General features: G+C 33.9%; 1 protein-coding gene across 2 annotated transcripts in view; it reads left to right on the top strand.

Annotated features, from left to right (window-relative positions):
- Positions 1 to 20271, top strand: part of Elp2 (elongator complex protein 2) — a 114030-nt gene that overhangs the window by 50056 nt on the left and 43703 nt on the right. For both annotated transcript variants that reach the window (XM_089099623.1, XM_089099624.1), the window contains exons 7-9: positions 3480 to 3685; positions 5852 to 6197; positions 14515 to 14664. In XM_089099623.1, the coding sequence (XP_088955749.1) occupies positions 3480 to 3685; positions 5852 to 6197; positions 14515 to 14664 (702 nt within the window). The remainder of the gene's footprint in view (positions 1 to 3479; positions 3686 to 5851; positions 6198 to 14514; positions 14665 to 20271) is intronic.

The following is a 20271-nucleotide window of genomic DNA, read 5'->3' as shown; positions in this document are numbered from 1 at the left end:
GGTTACTATTGAACCACGTCGCTCCTTACATACATTTTTTTTACCACGAACTGTTTGATAGCTTTAAGCAGGATTTTTTTTGAATAGTTTAAGAGATAGGCTAAAAACCGAATGAGGGGTTGGCAAACATCTTGAGCCGAAAACTATACTACAAACAACAAGGTTTAAAAGTAAAAGATGACTCTGAAAATAATAAAAGGAAAAAAATGAGAGACCCGAGTGAGTGGAAGAAGAAGAGGAAAGTCAGTGAAGCCATCGTTTTTCTAGCCACGTTTAAAAACGTTTTTAAAATTAACCTGTTGTTTGAGAGGCTGTTTTTAAAGATTTGTACAAACTGTGTTTCTAGTTGTCAGAATTAATGATCAAAGCTGTGTCTTGATGACGGTAAGAAATTTGGCAAGTACCTTCATCCTGTTACTTCATCTCTTATGCCTTACCTTCATTGTGCCTTCTTATGCCTTACCTTCATTGTGTTGTTTGGGGTCATGTTATATAATGCTGTGTAATTGTTTGGTTGCACATAAGCTTAACTCAGAACGGGGTTCCAACCCCTAATTCTTGAAATTATTCCTAAATTATTTGATTTGAATTTTAGTAAAGCTCCAGAATTTTGCTAAGTCTTATTATAGCGTTTGCTAAATCTCAGCAATGTCTAAATTCATCGTCTAAAGTCTAAAGACATTCAATGTATAAATTCAATGTCTAAAGACATTCAGCAATGTCTAAATCTCCGCAATAACTATATCAAAAATCACTAGGTGCTTCCAAGGTTTTCAAAACGGGGTCCATCTCTGGAACAACTAAGAGAATAAAGTTGAAACTTTCAGTGCATCTTGAGGGGGATGGTTGGTCAATGTTTGTCTATATTAAAGGTTGTAACATAATGGAGGTCAAAATAATTTCGGCCCTATAGAAGTCTTAAGATTACGCAGATCTCCAATTCATTTGTTTTAATACTATTCCACGTACCCATCCACCCAAAGTTCTGTAGTACAACTATTAATAAACTTTGTAGCAAAAATAAAAAATTAAAAAGAATCCGGATTAATTATAATGTATTACGGTAATTACCTGGCTAAAAAAAAAAAAAAAAAAAAAAAAAAAAAAAAAAAAAAACTGTCTTCCTACTTTAGTAACTGAAATAAATGAGCACTTGAACAAGGTCTAGACCCTACTCATCCATCCAGTTCCCCAGGACAAAACAGTATATCCAATCCGTTGTTTCTTCCACCTTGGACTAAAACCTGGTTCTTATTAACAAATGTCTTGTTCCTGATATTACTTTAAAATTGGAAGTACAGCACAGAAAGCTTTCAAATATCGCTTGTATCTGTTTTTCTTCGCACCACCACCTTATCAGGTTTTTTTCAGTCGTAAGTTATTTTTCCTTTATTTATTTATTTGTTTTTCTCTCTTTGGTTACTCCATATTTTCTAGTATTGTAAAGAGTGAGTAAAAATCAAACAGTGATAACAAATAAAGACAGCTTGTGTCCATATTTCTCTATGTTACTGCTTTATTAGATTCTTAAAGTTGTGAGTTATTTTTCTCTTCTTCTTTTCCCCTCCTTTTATGTGTTTTCTCTTTTGTTTTAATGTCTTTTAAATCTTATGTGTTGCTCTATAACTGGTTCCCTTTGATTTCTATATTGATTTGCATTGTATTTTTATGTGTTTTTCTTTGTGTTACTCCATGTATTATACCTTCGTATAGTGTGGGTCAAAAATAAATAATAATAATAATATTGTCCGAAATCTAAATAGTAAGCCAAAATATTCAATTTTAAAGAGAAAAATTGTGAAAAGCTTTACAAATATTCCTCTTATTAGCCAAGGAAAAAACAATGTCAATTAAAACGAACAGAAATTAATTTAAAAATAATTCCACAGAAGAATTTTCAAAAAAATTCAAGAGCATCGTTTTTGTTCGCTAAGACTAGCGTACAAAAAGTCAAATAGCAATTCGAACATATGTAAAACGAACATAAATCACTGTCAATAACACATAAACCCAGAAGGAACAAAAATCACGCAAATAATGAAGCCTTTTGTGAGAAAAACTGAGAAAAATTTTCTCACAAAAAAATTGTGAGAAAAATTTGAAAGAGAAAAACTGTGAAAAGCTTTACAAATATTCCTTTTATTAGCCAAGGAAAAAACAATGTCAATTAAAACGAACAGAAATTAATTTAAAAAACAATGTTACAAAAGAATTTTAAAAATAAATTCAAGAGCAACGTTTCTGTTGGCTAAGACTAGCGTACAAAAAGTGAAATAGTAATTCGAACATACGTAAAACGAACATAAATCACTGTCAATAATACATGAAACCCAGAAGAAACAAAAATCACGCAAATAATGAAGCCAGACTAAAAATGAACAGAAACTACCCCAAACAGGAGTAGGGCCGAAAAACCATCATCCAACCCTTTTGTGAGAAAAACTGAGAAAATTTTTTTCACAAAAAAATTGTGAGAAAAATTTTAAAGAGAAAACAAACAGCTCCTCCCACTTATTCTTGCATTAGCGCGTACATATTGCTCTTCTCATTTGATCTGCAATCAATGGTCCAATTACCCTGGAACACGTATTTTGGCAGAAACTTTCTCAAAATGCCTTTGAAACCAACTTGAGACTTCGAAACCTACTTTTAATTCTTAAAAACATCTAATAATAACATTGCACTACTAATTACCAATTTTCATATACGTATTGGAATAAATTAATTTAAGATTAGTTTCTTCAAAATTTAGTGTTCCAACGTTGAAGCCAAGTTTCGCGTTCAAGAGAAATCTGACTTGTCTACCCGTGAAAAGATCTAATGTCGCTTATGTTTTTACGTTCTCTGGAGCACTCGCACCTCGGTCTGGGTTTTTATAATGGGTGAGATAGAGAAAGATCATACTGCCTATAATTTATACACTGTGATTAAAACAAACAGAAATTAATTTAAAAAACAATTCCACAGAAGAATTTTCAAAAAAATTCAAGAGCAACGTTTTTGTTCGCTAAGACTAGCGTACAAAAAGTCAAATAGTAATTTGAACATACGTAAAACGGACTTTAATCACTGTCAGTAAAACATGAAACCCAGAAGGAATAGAAAATACACAAATAATTATGTCAAACATAAAATGAACAGAAACTACCCTGAACAAGAGGAGTGCAGAAAAATCATCATCCAACCCTTTTGTCAGTTGTGTCATCCAACTGATATTTTGCTATGCGTGTATTGGTTCGCACGCATAAGACTTAGAGGAGATACATCAAAATATTAGTCCAGGGGTTAGGGAGTTTATAACGGCGAAAAACTTTTGGGCCTTAATTATTTTTTTTTTCTTGGGTATTTGTCGTTCGGAGGAGTATGCGGGGGCTTGTTCGGGTTTGTATGTATTGATTTAATTGTTTTTAATAAAATAGGGATATGTGAACTTTTTCGATATCTGCTAATTGAATTATTTTTCAATCTTCTTGTCTTAGGTAAGCTTCGACTATTATCAGCATCGATGGACAAAACAATGATAATCTGGGAAGAAGACGAGAATGGTATATGGGCAGATTGTGTTCGAGTCGGCGAAGTTGGTGGCAATACTCTGGGATTTCTTGGCTGCACTTTTAGCCCCGATGGTTGCATTATTCTCGCGCATGGTTTTCAAGGAGCTTTTCATATGTGGAGACTGGATGAGGTTAAGGATGTCGCCAATATGTTCTAGCTATAATTTTACGGAGTTGAAACCTCTGAATAAGTTTATAAAATAGTTATCTTATGGGATTGGGGGCCAGGTTGTTCACGAACAAATTATTTTTTATGTCTATATCTTAATATTTAGAGAGAGAGAGAGAGAGAGAGAGAGAGAGAGAGAGAGAGAGAGAGATAGGTAAAGAACGGAATGAAGAAAGAGGAAGATGATAAAATAGTTTTTTCCAGGGGAGTAGGGGCTATGTCATTCAAGAACAAATAGGTTTTTATGTTCATATCCTAATATTAAAAGAGAGTGAAAGAAAGTACTTTGCCCAATTCCTTTTTGAAGTTTTTATTTTTTTTTTTTTACAGGAATTCATGTAATGAGGATTCGTCTTTTCTCTATTCTTAAAAATGCTCTCTAATGATTTTGCTCGCCTGCGCTAATACTTATTGCCGTAAGCAAATAGAATAGATCTTATCTTTTATCCAAATTTACGTATTCTCCACTTGTTCAAAAAATGAGATTAGAAACGGAGAGAGATTTCTCTTGTAAATCTATATTCAGTGGTTAGATTTGTAGAGGAATACTTGTTTCATAGAAGTAACCATCCATTGCTTTTCTCAGCATTTCAAGGTTCCTCTCAAAGACTTCTCCGCCCTATGCACCTGTAGGCACTGGTAAAGGAAACTTTTCTGTTGGGACATTAAGAAAGAAAAAATATACACCATAGTAGTCATTAGAAACAAAATTCCGGGAATTTGGTCATGCTTACTTCTAAAATATCTCTAAGAAGTCTCTAGAATATATGAAAACAAACTTTTATTGAAAAATCACCAGTAAATCCATAAAAATTCTATTTACCCTAATTTTTTCTGTATATATATATATATGTATATATATATATATATATATATATATATATATATATATATATATATATATATATATATATATATATATATATATATATATATATATATATATATATATATATATATATATATATATATATATATATATATATATATATATATATATATATATATATATATATATATATGTGTGTGTGTGTGTGTGTGTGTGTATATATATATATATATATATATATATATATATATATATATATATATATATATATATATATATATATATATATATATATATATATATATATATATGGTAAAAGGAAAAGAAAAGAAGATAGAAAAGAGTAGAAAGGATTGGTAATAAACCTCCTTTTATAATTTTACACATAATAAGCAGCAAGTATTTCTGTAAAAACAAGCATTCAATGTTTTGCTAGTTTTACTGAATCTTTAGGGCATACTGATAGGTATTTGGGGTAGTATATGTGTATAGAACAAAAAGAAAAAATTAGGGTAAATAGAATTTTTATGGATTTACTGGTGATTTTTCAATACAAGTTTGTTTTCATATATTCTAGAGACTTCTTAGAGATATTTTAGAAGTAAGCATGACCAAATTCCCGGAATTTTGTTTCTAATGACTACTATGGTGTATATTTTTTCTTTCTATATATATATATATATATATATATATGTTCTATATATATATATATATATATATATATATATATATATATATATATATATATATATATATATATATATATATATATATATATATTTCTTTCATATATATATATATATATATATGTATGTATGTATATGTATATACGAAGGGCCTGGCTGTCCCTTCAGCCAGGAAGTGCAATGTGGGGGGGCAGCAATCCTGTGCTTTCGCGTGCCCTTCCTGCTTACCTTCCCAAAATTTCACCAGGTACCCATTTTAGAGCTGGGTCGACTCTGGCTGAGCTTACAGCATCGCGCCACTGACCCCTGTTCCAAACCAAATAACCGGCCACGCTAGGGATGTAACCCATGCCTCTCAGACAAAGGTTTTCTAACAGAGCGCACAAACCATATATATATATATATATATATATATATATATATATATATATATATATATATATATATATATATATATATATATATATATATATATATATATAGTATGTGTGTATACTCCTCCGTATACTCCATTTGTATGTACACTTGTGTGTGTGTGTGTGTGTGTGTACATATAAACTGAAAACAATGGAGTAAAGGTGACAAGTAGCACACTTTCTATGTTATCTTTCAGATAAGTAATCAATGGCTTCCAAGACACTCATTTGGTGGTCATTTTGATTCTGTTGTTGACCTTGCTTGGGACCCGAAAGGTGTATACATTATTAGCTGTTCTACTGATCAGACGACTCGTCTCTTTGCACCATGTCCTACTGGAAAAGAGTCATATTTATGTGCACCTTGGTATGAAATTGGAAGGCCACAAGTTCACGGATATGATATGGCCTGTTTGGCTCTAGCTAATAGATACAGGTTCATTAGTGGTGCTGACGAGAAAGTGGCTCGCGTTTTTGAAGCACCTGAAGATTTTATTTTGAACTTTGGTAGATTGTGTGGCATTGCAGAAGATAGCCAAAAAGGTTGCACTTTCTCTCTCTCTCTCTCTCTCTCTCGCTCTCTCTCGTTTTTCTTTCTCTTACTCTTTTCTTCCAATCTTTTCCTATTGCCTCGTTTCATGTTTTAATTTCAGTGTTCTAGTAAGGTTTACAAAAAAAAAAAAAACTTATAGGAGCGCTTTTTAAAATCAAAATTTGGTTAGAAAGATGCTGGTGTATACATCTGACCTAAAACTTTAGAAATAAATTATGCTGGAAGCTTTTGTGATTCATAAAGGCTAGAAAACCCCTTAAAGATGGGATTACATTCATATAAAAATATTACCAGGAAATTTAATATGTTTGAGAATCCCGTGCTTAGGTTTAAGCCTCTTATTTCAAATTCTTTTAGAATTAGTTTAGTCAGTGATGTGATGTCAGTGATGACATACGCTACCGTGTTTTAAAGACACCGGGTAATACGCTACCGGGTTTTAGTTTTAATGACAAATAATTCTGCCCAAAAAGTAATATCAAATTGAGTGGTAGTAGAGATAGAGAGAGAGTGTGTGTAGAGAGAGAGAGAGAGAGAGAGAGAGAGAGAGAGAGAGAGAGAGAGAGATTGAAGGATTAAGACTTATAAGGACTTGAAAGTTGTCATTGTAAGAGGAGATTGTGAACCTCGTCCTAAGAGGGAATCTCTTCCTCTCCCACCTCCATTGCCATTACTGAAGCACAACTTGTTCTTCTTTTAAGGCGAATTGTTAAATTTTAAAGCTATTGATCACACGCATTAAGGAAATTTCCAGATATACACAATCGAATATTTCTAGAAACTAGACATCACTATTTCATACTGGGATATTTATGGATATTTATTTCACACTGGGGCATTATTTCACACTGAGATATTCACACTGGGATATGGGATATTTATGGGTTGTTCGAACTATGATATTTAGAGAGCGGTAAAGATTTAAAGTGGAAGACTCAGAAGAGTAACCAAAAAGGATGACCCGGGTTGAAAACCAAGGTTGATAACTCCTGATCCAAAATTTATTGCTCTTAAAAGTGCCTCATTATATCGTATCCACTGGTAAGGACTATCCTTTGAATCTCTCCATCCAAGCATGTTACCATTGTGGATTCTTTCGGACAACGACGAACTGCATTATAAGTGATGGGTGTATCCTTGTAGAGATAGCATATGAACTTTCAATCTTTACAATATTCAGGCCACCCTCTCTAATATAAGTAGACTAAAACCAAAATTAAGGAGTTCTTTTTTTGGTAAAATTTATGTTGTAAGGGTTACATCCTTCAGGGTTACCATCTTCAGGATAAATAAAGTAAAACCAAAATTGAAGAGTTCTTTTTATTGGTAAATTTATGTTGCTAGACAGATAAAAAATAACAAATTAAATATATACCTATAATATAAATATATAATATAACATAAATATTTGTTTCCCTTTTCCCTTTCCAAATATAATAATCACTGACATTGATATTGTATCCTACATCGGAATATTTAGAGGGCTATTTTCAAATTTACGATTGAATGATATGATTGAGAGCAATTGAATGATTAAGACTTATAAGGACTTGAAAGTTTTTCTTTTAAGAGGAGATTGTGAACCTCGTCCTCACGTCTTCGTCCTCGTCCTCAGATTGAGAGGAAGAGATGGAATCTCTTCCTCTCCCCCTCCCACAATTTGATCTTCTAGTAACGCTAATTTCTAGTTTTTGAATTTATTGATCTCATTAGGAAACTCATTTGATCTCACAATCTTAGAAATCGTTGATCTCATTTAAAATTTCTAAGCTTATTTAGAAAATTTGCAGGCTTACATAATCAAACTATTTTAGGAACTAGGCATAATTATTTTACAACATTGTAGAATTTTTCTAGAAACTATACATTATTATTTTACGACGTCAAAGTACTCGGAATATTTAAAGGGCTATTTTTAAATTTAACATGTTTTGCAGAATCTTCACGGAATCAATGTGTCCATTGATTGCAGTAAGATTCCATTCCTGGATTTGATTTGGTGAAGGTTTCTAGTCATTTCGATAGAGGTTCTATAGGTGTGTCTTTTCCCTTTACAAGGACAGTTGCATTCAAAACTAACATTCCTGGTTTACTTGGATGAAAGTAGATAAAAATCAACTAGACACACCCAACGTTAAGAGTTTTGTATAACTACAATAAATTTTATCAGCATTGAACATTATAAGCCTAATCCTTGCCAGATTCTATTAATAGTTACTATGTATTTTATACGGGTTTATTATTATTGGTGTTATCATATGAGGTTAAAAAGGCGTAATAAAATGTGAGCCTCACCCCCAAAAAATTCATAAAAACTGAAAATTCCATGAATAACCAAAGAGAAAGAGAGATAAAACTTTCCTATATTTTTGTGGCAAAAGGCCACAAAGAGTCTAGATTTATTTCTTTGTTTTGGCAAAAAGTATGCTTTAATTTCATTGTTCAAGCTAATTACATTATTTCTTTAGTGTATGCCAGAGATCAGCGGCGTGTTCTGGATTTCTGTTCCGGGGGGGGGGGGAGGTCAGCTAAAAACCAACGGAAGTCCAGAAACTTGCCAGCAACTAACTATATTACTTTCATAGTCCCCTTTTTGAGCTAACTTATTACTATGACACTAAAAAGGATAAAATAATGAGTTCAATATATATATATATATATATATATATATATATATATATATATATATATATATATATATATATATATATATATATATATATATATATATATATATATATATATATATATATATATATATATATATATATATATATATATATATATATATATATATATATATATATATATATATATATATATATATATATATATATATATATATATATATATATATATATATATATAATATATATATATATACTAATGCCATTTTGACATAAAATTCAAATTCGGCAACCATGTTGTGATAGAAATTTTTAAAATGAAATTCAATTCTTATATATTGATCCGACTTTATTGTCCCCAATGTCGCTTAAAACATCGTCAATATCCACCTTGACATTGCAATTGATAGACATGTGTGTAAGACCACTTCCCTCTCCTGTCTGATTTCACAGGTTTGTTTTAAGCTGCTTTAGTGTGCTAAATGAATGCTATGCAGATGCTGTGGTAACAGGGAGAATACGATCAACATTGAATGCACAGTTGGAAGAAATCGGCTGTTACACGCATCAAGAGTTTCAGAAACTTTATCGGGATGATGAAACTCGCCCATAGACCTCCTTTTGGCTTGCCAGACAGTCATCTCAGCAAGGATGCTAGTCTCAGAGAAATAAAACTGCTTGTATTTTTACAGCCTCGGCTAATACAGCATCAACAGTAGAACGAACGAACAGAAGTCGAATTTGAAACACTATAGTTCGATGGTTAATTAACTTCGCATCGAGTTCTTCACATAGCTGCTCAAGGTATGGGAAAAAAGAGAAAAAAGTCTTTTGTAAAAAAGAGAATTGTCTGAAGAGGAGAATCATAGACGTCGCCGTCTTGGTATTAAGTGGAGTGTTCTAACACTTTCAGTTGTTTTGACTGCTTTTCCATAAAAGGAAGGAGAATTTGCTGGAATCCGGCCTCTCTTGTTGTTTCTGTCTTTGGTTCTAGCAATCAATGCCCCCCCCCCTTCTTTTCTTCAAATGAATGGGATTCTCAAACGAGAATGGAAGTTCGCATTTCGAAAATTGGGAATTATACATAAAGAGAGGCATCGAGATATTATTATTAATAATAATCAATTAATAATAATTTGCTTCCTCTAGCTCTGTTAATACAGACTTGCATTGATCAATATGTTCACAGTAGGTAAGTAGATCTAAAGTTGTCTTCTGCAGAGAAAAGGAATTTGAAAGCAGAATCGAACTCTGTTTCAAACCCGGCTCAATAGTAACCGCAACACAGAATTTTGATGCCAATAGATACATCAAAAGTATACATTCAATAAGGGGACATACAAGAATGTATGTCCTCTCCTCAACGCCTCGCTCTTTACGCTAAAGTTTGACTCTTTTTCACAACTCTATTTTTTAAATCAATAAAAAACTTTAGATTAAAGAGCGAGGCGTTGAGGTGGGGACAGCCCCTTTCATATACGGAATAATTTTTGTTCGTTTTAAGTTTTAATGTTGCGCCTTACTTTCAGTAAAAAAAAGTTGTTTTGCGATTTAATTTTAACAAGAACCAGAGGTAAAATAAAGCTGATCTTGGTAATGGCTGCTATCAAGGATTTGGCTTTTGCCATTAGACCAAAATCGAACAGGTTGTCAACAAAGCTCTCCAGTACTTCAACAACAGCAGGACTCCAGAAAAGTGACAATACTATCTTGCCTTTAAACCCACTATATGTCAGAAAGGTGAAGGGGCTTTTGTTTTTTGTATGTGACAGAGCAAAAGCTAATGACTCAGTTTATTTGGAGAAACAGGAAAAAACAAGTTCTTGGGAGTACCCATATAGTATTTGAATTTCCTGGGGAAAAGTTTAAACAATGCAGAGCACGATATGTGAAATTGGCAAGTGGATACTGCTTTCATATCTCTGCTTGAGCATCCTTGTACAAACGGGACATGGTACAACCTCCATTAAAGTCAATTCCAACGAACTTGTTCATGTCTAATCCAAAGTATCAGCAGAGTCTAATAATCTACTTTTCTAGACCTACGCCAGTCAAGTCATTTGTAGTGTCGAAAAGCAAAAAAGAAAACTTTTCTTCTATTTTATGATTGCCAGAGAAATTGACGACAAGAACGAGTCAGACTACCGGTCAAGAACGAGTCAGACTGGAACTGGACCTACGCCAGTCCAGTCATTTGTAGTGTCGAAACGCAAAAAAAAACTTTCTTTTATTTCATGATTGCCAGAGAAATGGACGACAAGAACGAGTCAGACTACCTGTCAAGAACGAGTCAGACTGGAACTGAACCTACGCCAGTCCAGTCATTTGTAGTGTCGAAACGCAAAAAAAAAAATTTCTTTTATTTTATGATTGCCAGAGAAATGGACGACAAGAACGAGTCAGACTACCGGTCAAGAACGAGTCAGACTGGAACTGGACCTACGCCAGTCCAGTTATTTGTAGTGTCGAAACGCAAAAAAAAACTTTCTTTTATTTTATGATTGCCAGAGAAATGGACTACAAGAACGAGTCAGACTACCCGTCAAGAACGAGTCAGACTGGAACTGGACCTACGCCAGTCCAGTCATTTGTAGTGTCGAAACGCAAAAAAAAACTTTCTTTTATTTCATGATTGCCAGAGAAATGGACGACAAGAACGAGTCAGACTACCGGTCAAGAACGAGTCAGACTGGAACTGAACCTACGCCAGTCCAGTCATTTGTAGTGTCGAAACGCAAAAAAAAAAACTTTCTTTTATTTTATGATTGCCAGAGAAATGGACGACAAGAACGAGTCAGACTACCGGTCAAGAACGAGTCAGACTGGAACTGGACCTACGCCAGTCCAGTCATTTGTAGTGTCGAAACGCAAAAAAAAAACTTTCTTTTATTTTATGATTGCCAGAGAAATGGACGACAAGAACGAGTCAGACTACTTGTCAAGAACGAGTCAGACTGGAACTGGACCTACGCCAGTCCAGTCATTTGTAGTGTCGAAACGCAAAAATAACTTTTCTTCTATTTTATGATTGCCAGAGAAATGGACGACAAGAACGAGCTATTCTTTTGAAGTTACATCACTGATCTCATTAGCATATGTCGAAAAACAGGCAAAATTTTCTCAATTCAAAATTCTGTCCCGGCGTTGCCTACACCATCGATGATATCATTCTGAAGTAGAGGAGATGCATATTTCACGGTTTTTGTGGGTGATTCAAAATGCTCTCACAATTTTATGTTTCCACAATCTATCATCAATCGCAACAACCATCTGAATGCCCCTTCATTTTCAACACGTTTTGTAAGGAAACCACTTTTTTTCACAAGGACCCTGCAGGGCTCGCTCATGAAAAACCCTAAAATAGAATAGCCTGAACAATTGATATTAACATATGTCGGTTTGTATCCTTTCCTCATGATCTTGCAAGTTCAATTCCTGGGCAAATGCTTTTTCCTTCTTGTATTTTGATAAACACACAGATTTTTTATTGCAGTAACATGATACAGTCTTTCATCATGATAATTGAAGTCAGCGAGAGCATCTTTAAAGTCAGTATATGGCTTCAAAACTAAGCATTCAAGCGTCTCATATGAGCCTTTGTTGTTCTTAGATTCTGCAAAGAGGAAGCAGGGTTTATATGATGCACATTTGTTTTGAAGGGCTGAACACCAACCATGAATATTTTTGAAGTGTTTCAAAATATTTCGCCGTTTTCAAAATATTTCGACGTTTTCAAAATATTTTTACTTTTCAATATTTTTTTAAAATGACGACGCTTTGTCGCTTTGCCCTTGATGTTCTGGTTAACTTTTTCAGGAAATTCAAAGTCCTTTCCTAGTTTTCCAGTGCCGATGCTTTAAGTCCAACTTTCGAGCATCAGAAATCGAGGTCACGGTTACCAAAGGACTCCAGTCCAATGTCAAGCTAGGTGATTATGGGCACAGTGACAGTGACTGAAGTGTCTTCTGAATAGTGGTCTATTTCATGAACGGGATTATTCATGCTTTGTCTTAGTAGTAGTTCTAATGTTTGAGACAAAATAGCTTGAAAATTGGTTTAATTCACAAATTTAGAACAAAAGCATTTAAATATTTTTCAGAGTGAATCACAAAACTGAATATTTTTCAATCCAATGACCAATAGAGTTTGTGAGGCTCTTTTAATCAATTTTAGTCGTGTTTTTTGTTCAAAACCACCACAAACCTACCTCCTGTGTTCTCTTCTCTTTCTAAAAATTTGACTGTTTTTTCAACACAGGATTTCTGACGCCTTTTTCCTCAGACCATGACCAAAAAAACGACCTAATTCATATTCTTAAGATTCAACTTATTATTGAATTGAAACTTAACTGTACTTAACTGAAACTTACCTGTAACTGTACTTGAAACTAAACTTAACTGAAATTGAAACTTAACTGTACCGTATTTCATAGCCTTAAATTCCAAAATGGATTTTCAATTCTTGTAACCTTCACTGCTGTATAATTTTAAGCCATGTTTCATATTTTATTTGATTCTTGCGCTAATTGCAAGAAGAAATAGAAGAACTGACCTCAGAATTATCATTCTTCTTCCTTGGCAGACCTTAGGAGAAAGGGATTGGTTTAAAAAATGAAAAAATAGTCAACGCTACAGAAGATAGGGGAGGGACGCAACTATTCTTATCCAACAATCCAGTCTTGCATACCTTGGTTCATCAACAATCCTCTTCTCTTATTTAACAAGGATTTTATGGCATATATCGCCTATTAAAACCAGCAACAATCGTGCGATTTGTTTTGTTTTTTAGTTTGAGTTGTGAGATTAGTAAGTTCGGAATTATAAAGCAGCCACTGCAACTCTAATTCTTGTATCTGTCTTTGTTTCACCCCATCTTTCCCAAGAAATTAAAAACCCTTCCCCTTCTATGTGTTTTGAATTTGAGAGGAAAAGACCAGCTAGACAATCAATATATTCATTTTCTAAAACTACCAAGTCACTAAGTGTTAAAAACTTTCCGCTAAAAAACTACTCAGTTATGCAGCGTAGCTTCTCCAATAGGGTTTACGGACTTGTGGCGGTCGCTTTATATCTCAAAAACTCTTAAGAGTTTTGTAATTTCTCTGAGGTATTAAAGAAAGTTAATGTATTACTACGGCTAGTTATTTACAAGAAACTATTCCTTTAGAATATGAATTGAAATAAGATATTTAAACAAAAAAAAGGCATTTATTAATAATCCCTTTGACTGGAATGGTTTTGCCAGGAAAGAGATTAACCGAGTACCTTCTACCATTGCCTAAGCCGCTAGAACAGTAGGAGCCAAAGCACTTCACCACTAAACTAAAACTCTTCATCAACTGAAACACTTTCACTTTGGACATCGATTAAATCTAATTAAAATTGAAGTAGAGTTAAGTATAATTATGTAAAATTTTATGCTGTGTAAAAAAAACAACTGACGTATAAAGGTGTATCCGGAATTTTTTTCGGGGAGGGGGTCAGAAAACGGCATCAAACATTTTTTCACGTCATTTTTTTTCTGACCTGGGGTTCAGACCCGGTAACCCTCCTCCCTCCGTGGATACATCCTTGCTGGTGTGATATTTTAAGCCCAGAACGAATGTTTTTTTAGTTACAAGCATTTTGAAAGATATTTCCCATTTCTCTGTAGTATATTGTACTTATGCCTAATTTTTCAGTCAAAAGTGCTCCAAGAGGTGCTTCTGTCCCTGCTCTTGGGTTATCCAATAAGCCAGTATATGACACAGAGCTAGGGAAGGACAAGCCGAAGCCGAAATCCCAGTCAGATATGTACTATGAGCCGACATTTACACCAGAAGTTATGAAAGGTACATTTTCCTTCATTATAGTGCTTAAGCGTAAAATTAAAAGCCAAAATATGGCTTTGGCTATGCGCATATTTTTCAGTTGCCAATAGAACAAAAGGAAGAGAATAGTCTACAGAGGAATGGAATTTCTTTTCCACCGCCTAGTGGAGTTTTGAAATGCATAATATCGTTTTCTGGCCTAATATTGTTTTCCGGCCTAAAATTCAAGGCCAAAATCTGGCCTTGGACATACGTAGATTTCCTAATTTCCAATAAAACGATAGGAAAAGAAAAGCCTAGAGAGGAATGGAATTTCCTTTCCACCGCCCATGGAGTTTTGAAATGCATAATATCGTTTTCTGGCCTAATATTGTTTACCTGCCTAAAATTCAATGCCAAAATCTGGCCTTGGACATACGTAGATTTCCTAATTTCCAATAGAACAATAGGAAAAGAATAGCCTAGAGAGGAATGGAATTTCCTTTCCTCCGCCCATGGAGTTTTGAAATGCATAATATCGTTTTCTGGCCTAATATTGTTTACCGGCCTAAAATTCAAGGCCAAAATCTGGCCTTGGACATACGTAGATTTCCTAATTTCCAATAGAACAATAGGAAAAGAATAGCCTAGAGAGGAATGGAATTTCCTTTCCACCGCCCATGGAGTTTTGAAATGCATAATATCGTTTTCTGGCCTAATATTGTTTTCCGGCCTAAAATTCAATGCCAAAATCTGGCCTTGGACATACGTAGATTTCCTAATTTCCAATAAAACAATAGGAAAAGAATAGCCTAGAGAGGAATGGAATTTCCTTTCCACCGCCCATGGAGTTTTGAAATGCATAATATCGTTTTCTGGCCTAATATTGTTTTCCGGCCTAAAATTCAAGGCCAAAATCTGGCCTTGGACATACGTAGATTTCCTAATTTCCAATAAAACGATAGGAAAAGAATAGCCTAGAGAGGAATGGAATTTCCTTTCCACCGCCCATGGAGTTTTGAAATGCATAATATCGTTTTCTGGCCTCATATTGTTTACCGGCCTAAAATTCAATGCCAAAATCTGGCCTTGGACATACGTAGATTTCCTAATTTCCAATAGAACAATAGGAAAAGAATAGCCTAGAGAGGAATGGAATTTCCTTTCCACCGCCCATGGAGTTTTGAAATGCATAATATCGTTTTCTGGCCTAAAATTGAAGGGCTACTATTGTTTTCCGACCTATATTCAAGGCCAAAATCTTGCCTTGGATATACGCAGATTCCCTAATTTCCAATAGAACAATAGGAGGATAACACCCACGGAAATTTTTAAAAAGATCTTTTTTGGTATGTTCGTTGAAATAAAATATTGAATAAGAAATAAAATTATCCCCCCCCTCCTAGATTTTTAAAATACTTTTGTGTATCTTTATTTTCAAAAGTAGATGAAAAAACCTTGACTCCTTCCCCTGTATTTTCGTGAACTTTCCACGCAAGCAGGGTTGTTTCCTTCATTCCAAAGGTGAAGCATACCGTACTCATCTCAAATGTGTTTGATTTTATGTAGCCAGAATATGTATCTTTTGTGTATCTTTATTTTTAAAAGTTGATGAAATAACCTTGACTCCTTCCTATGTATTTTCGTGAATTGGTAACCCCGGGCCTTGAGCAGTTATTGTAATCCACTTTCCACGCAAGCAGGGTAGTTTTCTTCATTCCAAAGGTGAAGCATACCGTACTCATCTCAAATGTGTTTGATTTTATGTGGCCAGAATGTGTTTTAACCATTAAGGGTAAACCAAGATTGATGAATTATCTGTCTTCTTCGTTGATTTTCACGTTCCGCATGATGTAAAGAAGCACAAAATCGAAATGGCGAGAACTTGGCTTGGAAAACCTATATTAAGACTAATTTGTTCCTAAATATTTTCAAATAATGTTATTTCTTTGTATCCTTTGTCAATTTGATAATACAGATGCTGTAGAGCTACCATCTTTATCAGTTTCAAAATAATCTGCCTTAAACCCATCTTTCTATTTGGTGATAATTAAAGTTGCGCTCGAAAGTTGAAAATCACCCAATTCACGGTATCATTCATGGGAGATATTATTGGTACTATAGTTAAGTTCACTCTGTTTTTTTATCATTAAGTGTGACTCGGACATGAGTTGCAAGAAAACAAATCTCTCATTAGTTACTTATGGCTATTTAGATACTTCCTTGTCAATAACCCTTGCTTTTTGTGTTTTGGCACACATCTAAATAGAGAAGTTGATAAGGGGGGAGGGGGAATTGCCCCCTATAGAGTTTGAAAAATTTCTTTTTTGGTATTTCTTTTGGAAAAGAGGACAAATTCCTCCCCATGGATTTTGAAATAGCAGTTTTTATTTCATTTAAATTTATTTTATTGAAATTTATTAAATATATTTTATTTAACTTTTTTTTTCATTTAAATTTATTTTATTTCAATTATAGAAAAATCCTCATCTTCTTCCTCTTACGGTGTCGTGATTTGGTGCCCCTTTCCAGGTCAAATTTAAATCCAGGTCAAATTTATAGCAATTTCTCAAATGTTTTACTTAATATGGATGTTAATGACGATCTGGTTAGTTGAGCAATCAGGGTGCTTTGTTATTATGGCTGTTTGATTAACTTTACTATAATGAGTTGAAAATTAGCATATGTGTCATCAAATCATTTGATAAATTCCATATGTGTCTGCAGTTGAAATAATTAAGCCAAGATTCTAATAATTCATTGAAATCATTAATAATTAAGCCACTAATTAATACAATGTGAACTATTACCTAAATTTCGTTACTTTTTCTTTATTCGAGTTGACTAAATCTCAATAAAGTGGAACAAATAAAGTGGAACATAAAGTGGAACATAAAATAAAGTGGAACATAAAAGAAAGTAGTTAAACTGAAAGACAATTTGATGAAGCAGCCCAAAAAAGTGTCCAAGAAATGTGAAGAGTTTAACCTGTTTTATTTTTATTTTAACATTCCTTATATCTTAAGCAGTCACGTATGTAGGATTTTTTTTGGGTAGGAGGAGGAGAGGTCCTTCTTTGTGAGCAGGTTCAGGCTGCTCACAGAAAACGTTTCTGGGTAGCGGTTTTAGCGTCAAATTCAAATCGCTACGTTTAAGGTTTTAAAATCACAAATCACAATCGTTGCCCACATTTAAAAAAAATTAGAGAAGCTTACATTTGTAGGCTATTTGGGTTATTTATTTCGTTATTATCATCCCTCAAGGACGTATCCAGGATTTTCGTTGGGTGGGGGGGGGGGTTACAAAAACCTTAAAAACGTATTAAAAATATGTTTCAGTTCATTTTTTTACGTTTTTAACTTTCGGACAAAATTATTTTTTTTTGGGGGGGGGGCAAACCTAGTACCCCCCCCCCCATTGATATGGCCTTTTCATCCCTATCTCTAGTTATGCCTTTTATTGAAAGCCTCTATGTGTTTTAAACAGTTTTGTTTTAATTTTCAACACATCGACAAAAAGAAAAAGTATATCACTATTGTATTCAAGATTACAGGAAAGAACTATTGAAAATAAACTGAATGTCTAATATATAATGATCTTAATTCTTGAAAACCTCAGCAATTTAAGATTTTATTGAATTTTGTATTTGTCGGTGTTATAATTATAGAAAAAAGAGATTAAAATATATTTGGTTTTCAGTAAAGAGCTTATGATGGAATAACCGTTAGAAAGTTTGCGGGTGTGAGGAGGGGGGGACAGTAGCCAAACTCTTGTTTGTAGTAATATCTGTTCGTTTTAAGTTTGAGTGTCTATATCAGTATCTGTTATCGTTACGTTTGATGTGAATATTATTTTTATTTCTATTCGTTTTGGGTTTCATTTATTCTTTAATAGTAATTTCTGGTCGTTTAAAGTTTGAGTTGTTATAGGAATTTGTGTTCGTCTGAAGTTTTAATATGCCTTTTTACTTGAACTAAGCCTTCGAATCAGCAGTAATTTTTAGATGATATGCTCGAAAAAATCCTAATGGGCGAATGTTCAAAAAATTACGTATAAATAAAAATGGAATAAGAGAGGAGATATAGGCATACGTTAGAGGCATCACTCATCTCCATTTACATTTGTCTCTTTAAACTCTTTTGTTTTTCACTTTGACCAGACCGTGTGCCTCGTGTCGTGTTGAAAAGATGTCATTTTGACAACCTGGATGTAGAAAATGTATTTTGATTGAATCCCCCTCAACATTCTCTGAAGAAGAATCTCCAAAAAAATACCGTTCTGTGATATTGCAGATTTGCCATTTTGACAACCTGGATGTACTTAGTGTGTTTTGATTTATTTCAAAATTCCCTGTAAATATTAACTTAATGCCCTTAACCATCCCTGAGATATTGAAGACACGCCATTTTGACAACCTGGACGTATATAATGTATTTTGATTAAGTTCGTTATTCGCCTTAGCATTCCATGGAAGTTTCAACTCAATGCCCTTAACTGTACTAAATAGTAGAGGTGGGGGTGTTACTCCCACGGGGAGTCCATATATGGGCATAGAATAAGGACGGGACTCCAAAAAAGGGCATAGAGTCATTAGGGAGAACACGTGGTTAATGGGGTCAATGACCTCTTTTTCCAAGGTCGATTTATTTGATGTTTCTATGTGTAATAACTCCGGGACGAAGGTTGCACATGCGCATTGAATTCTAACGGGAGCAATGTTATTGATCTAGGACTCGAGGGGGAAGTGAATTTCCGAGAACTTGATTGCGTAATCGAAGGGGAAGTGAATTTCCGAGAAATTGATTGCATAATCGCTAGGGGAAATTATTGATTCACGAAGGGGAAATTATGAAACATTAAGGCTTCTTTAATCTGTGATTTACATAATCGCTAGGGGAAATTATTGATTCACGAAGGGGAGAATTAGAAAACATTAAGGCTTCTTTAATCCTAGGTCTGAGGAAGGGGGGAATTAAGAAACAAACCTGGCTTCATAGTGGTTTGGTTATCTTAACCTGGGAAATAGCACCTGTGAACATGATTTACATAATCGCTAGGGGAAATTATTGATTCACGAAGAGGGAATTAGGAAGCATTAAGGCTTCTTTAATCTTTAGGCCTGTCACGAGTAGCACCTGTGAACTTGATTTACATAATCGCTAGGGGAAATTATTGATTCACGAAGGGGAGAATTAAGAAACATTAAGGCTTCTTTAATCTTAGGTCTGAGGGATAAACGTTCTTTAGTTCAGAGAGAAAAATTTATATTATATTTTCAAATAGGGCTTCATTGATCTTTAGTGTCAGGAATTATAATTGTCATCACTTGTTATCTTGGAATTATGCGGGAGTCTAAAGAGATAGAAATTCTATTTTTAAATACGGCTTCACGGAGCTTTAAGTCGGAGAGGTAAATTGATATTCTAACGAAACCCTAATAGTTTAGCTAGGAAAATTTATGAGATGAAGAGATTAACGTAGGAAAGGGTTTCCTAGAAATTTGAAATGCGTTAGCGCAGAGATGCCAAACAAAAGGAACACGCTGAAATTACGTTTAGGGATTATTTGGGCGAAACGGTTTTATCCATTTTATGGGATTATTTCGGCGAAACCGTTAGAGACATTTTGAAAGAAGATTTTAGAAAGGGT

This window comes from Artemia sp. Qi Xiang Cuo, chromosome 13, assembly GCF_049724085.1.
Source record: "Artemia sp. Qi Xiang Cuo chromosome 13, ASM4972408v1, whole genome shotgun sequence".
In the NCBI taxonomy this organism is placed as follows: domain Eukaryota; kingdom Metazoa; phylum Arthropoda; class Branchiopoda; order Anostraca; family Artemiidae; genus Artemia; species Artemia sp. Qi Xiang Cuo.
This window is presented reverse-complemented; position numbering and strand designations above follow the sequence as displayed.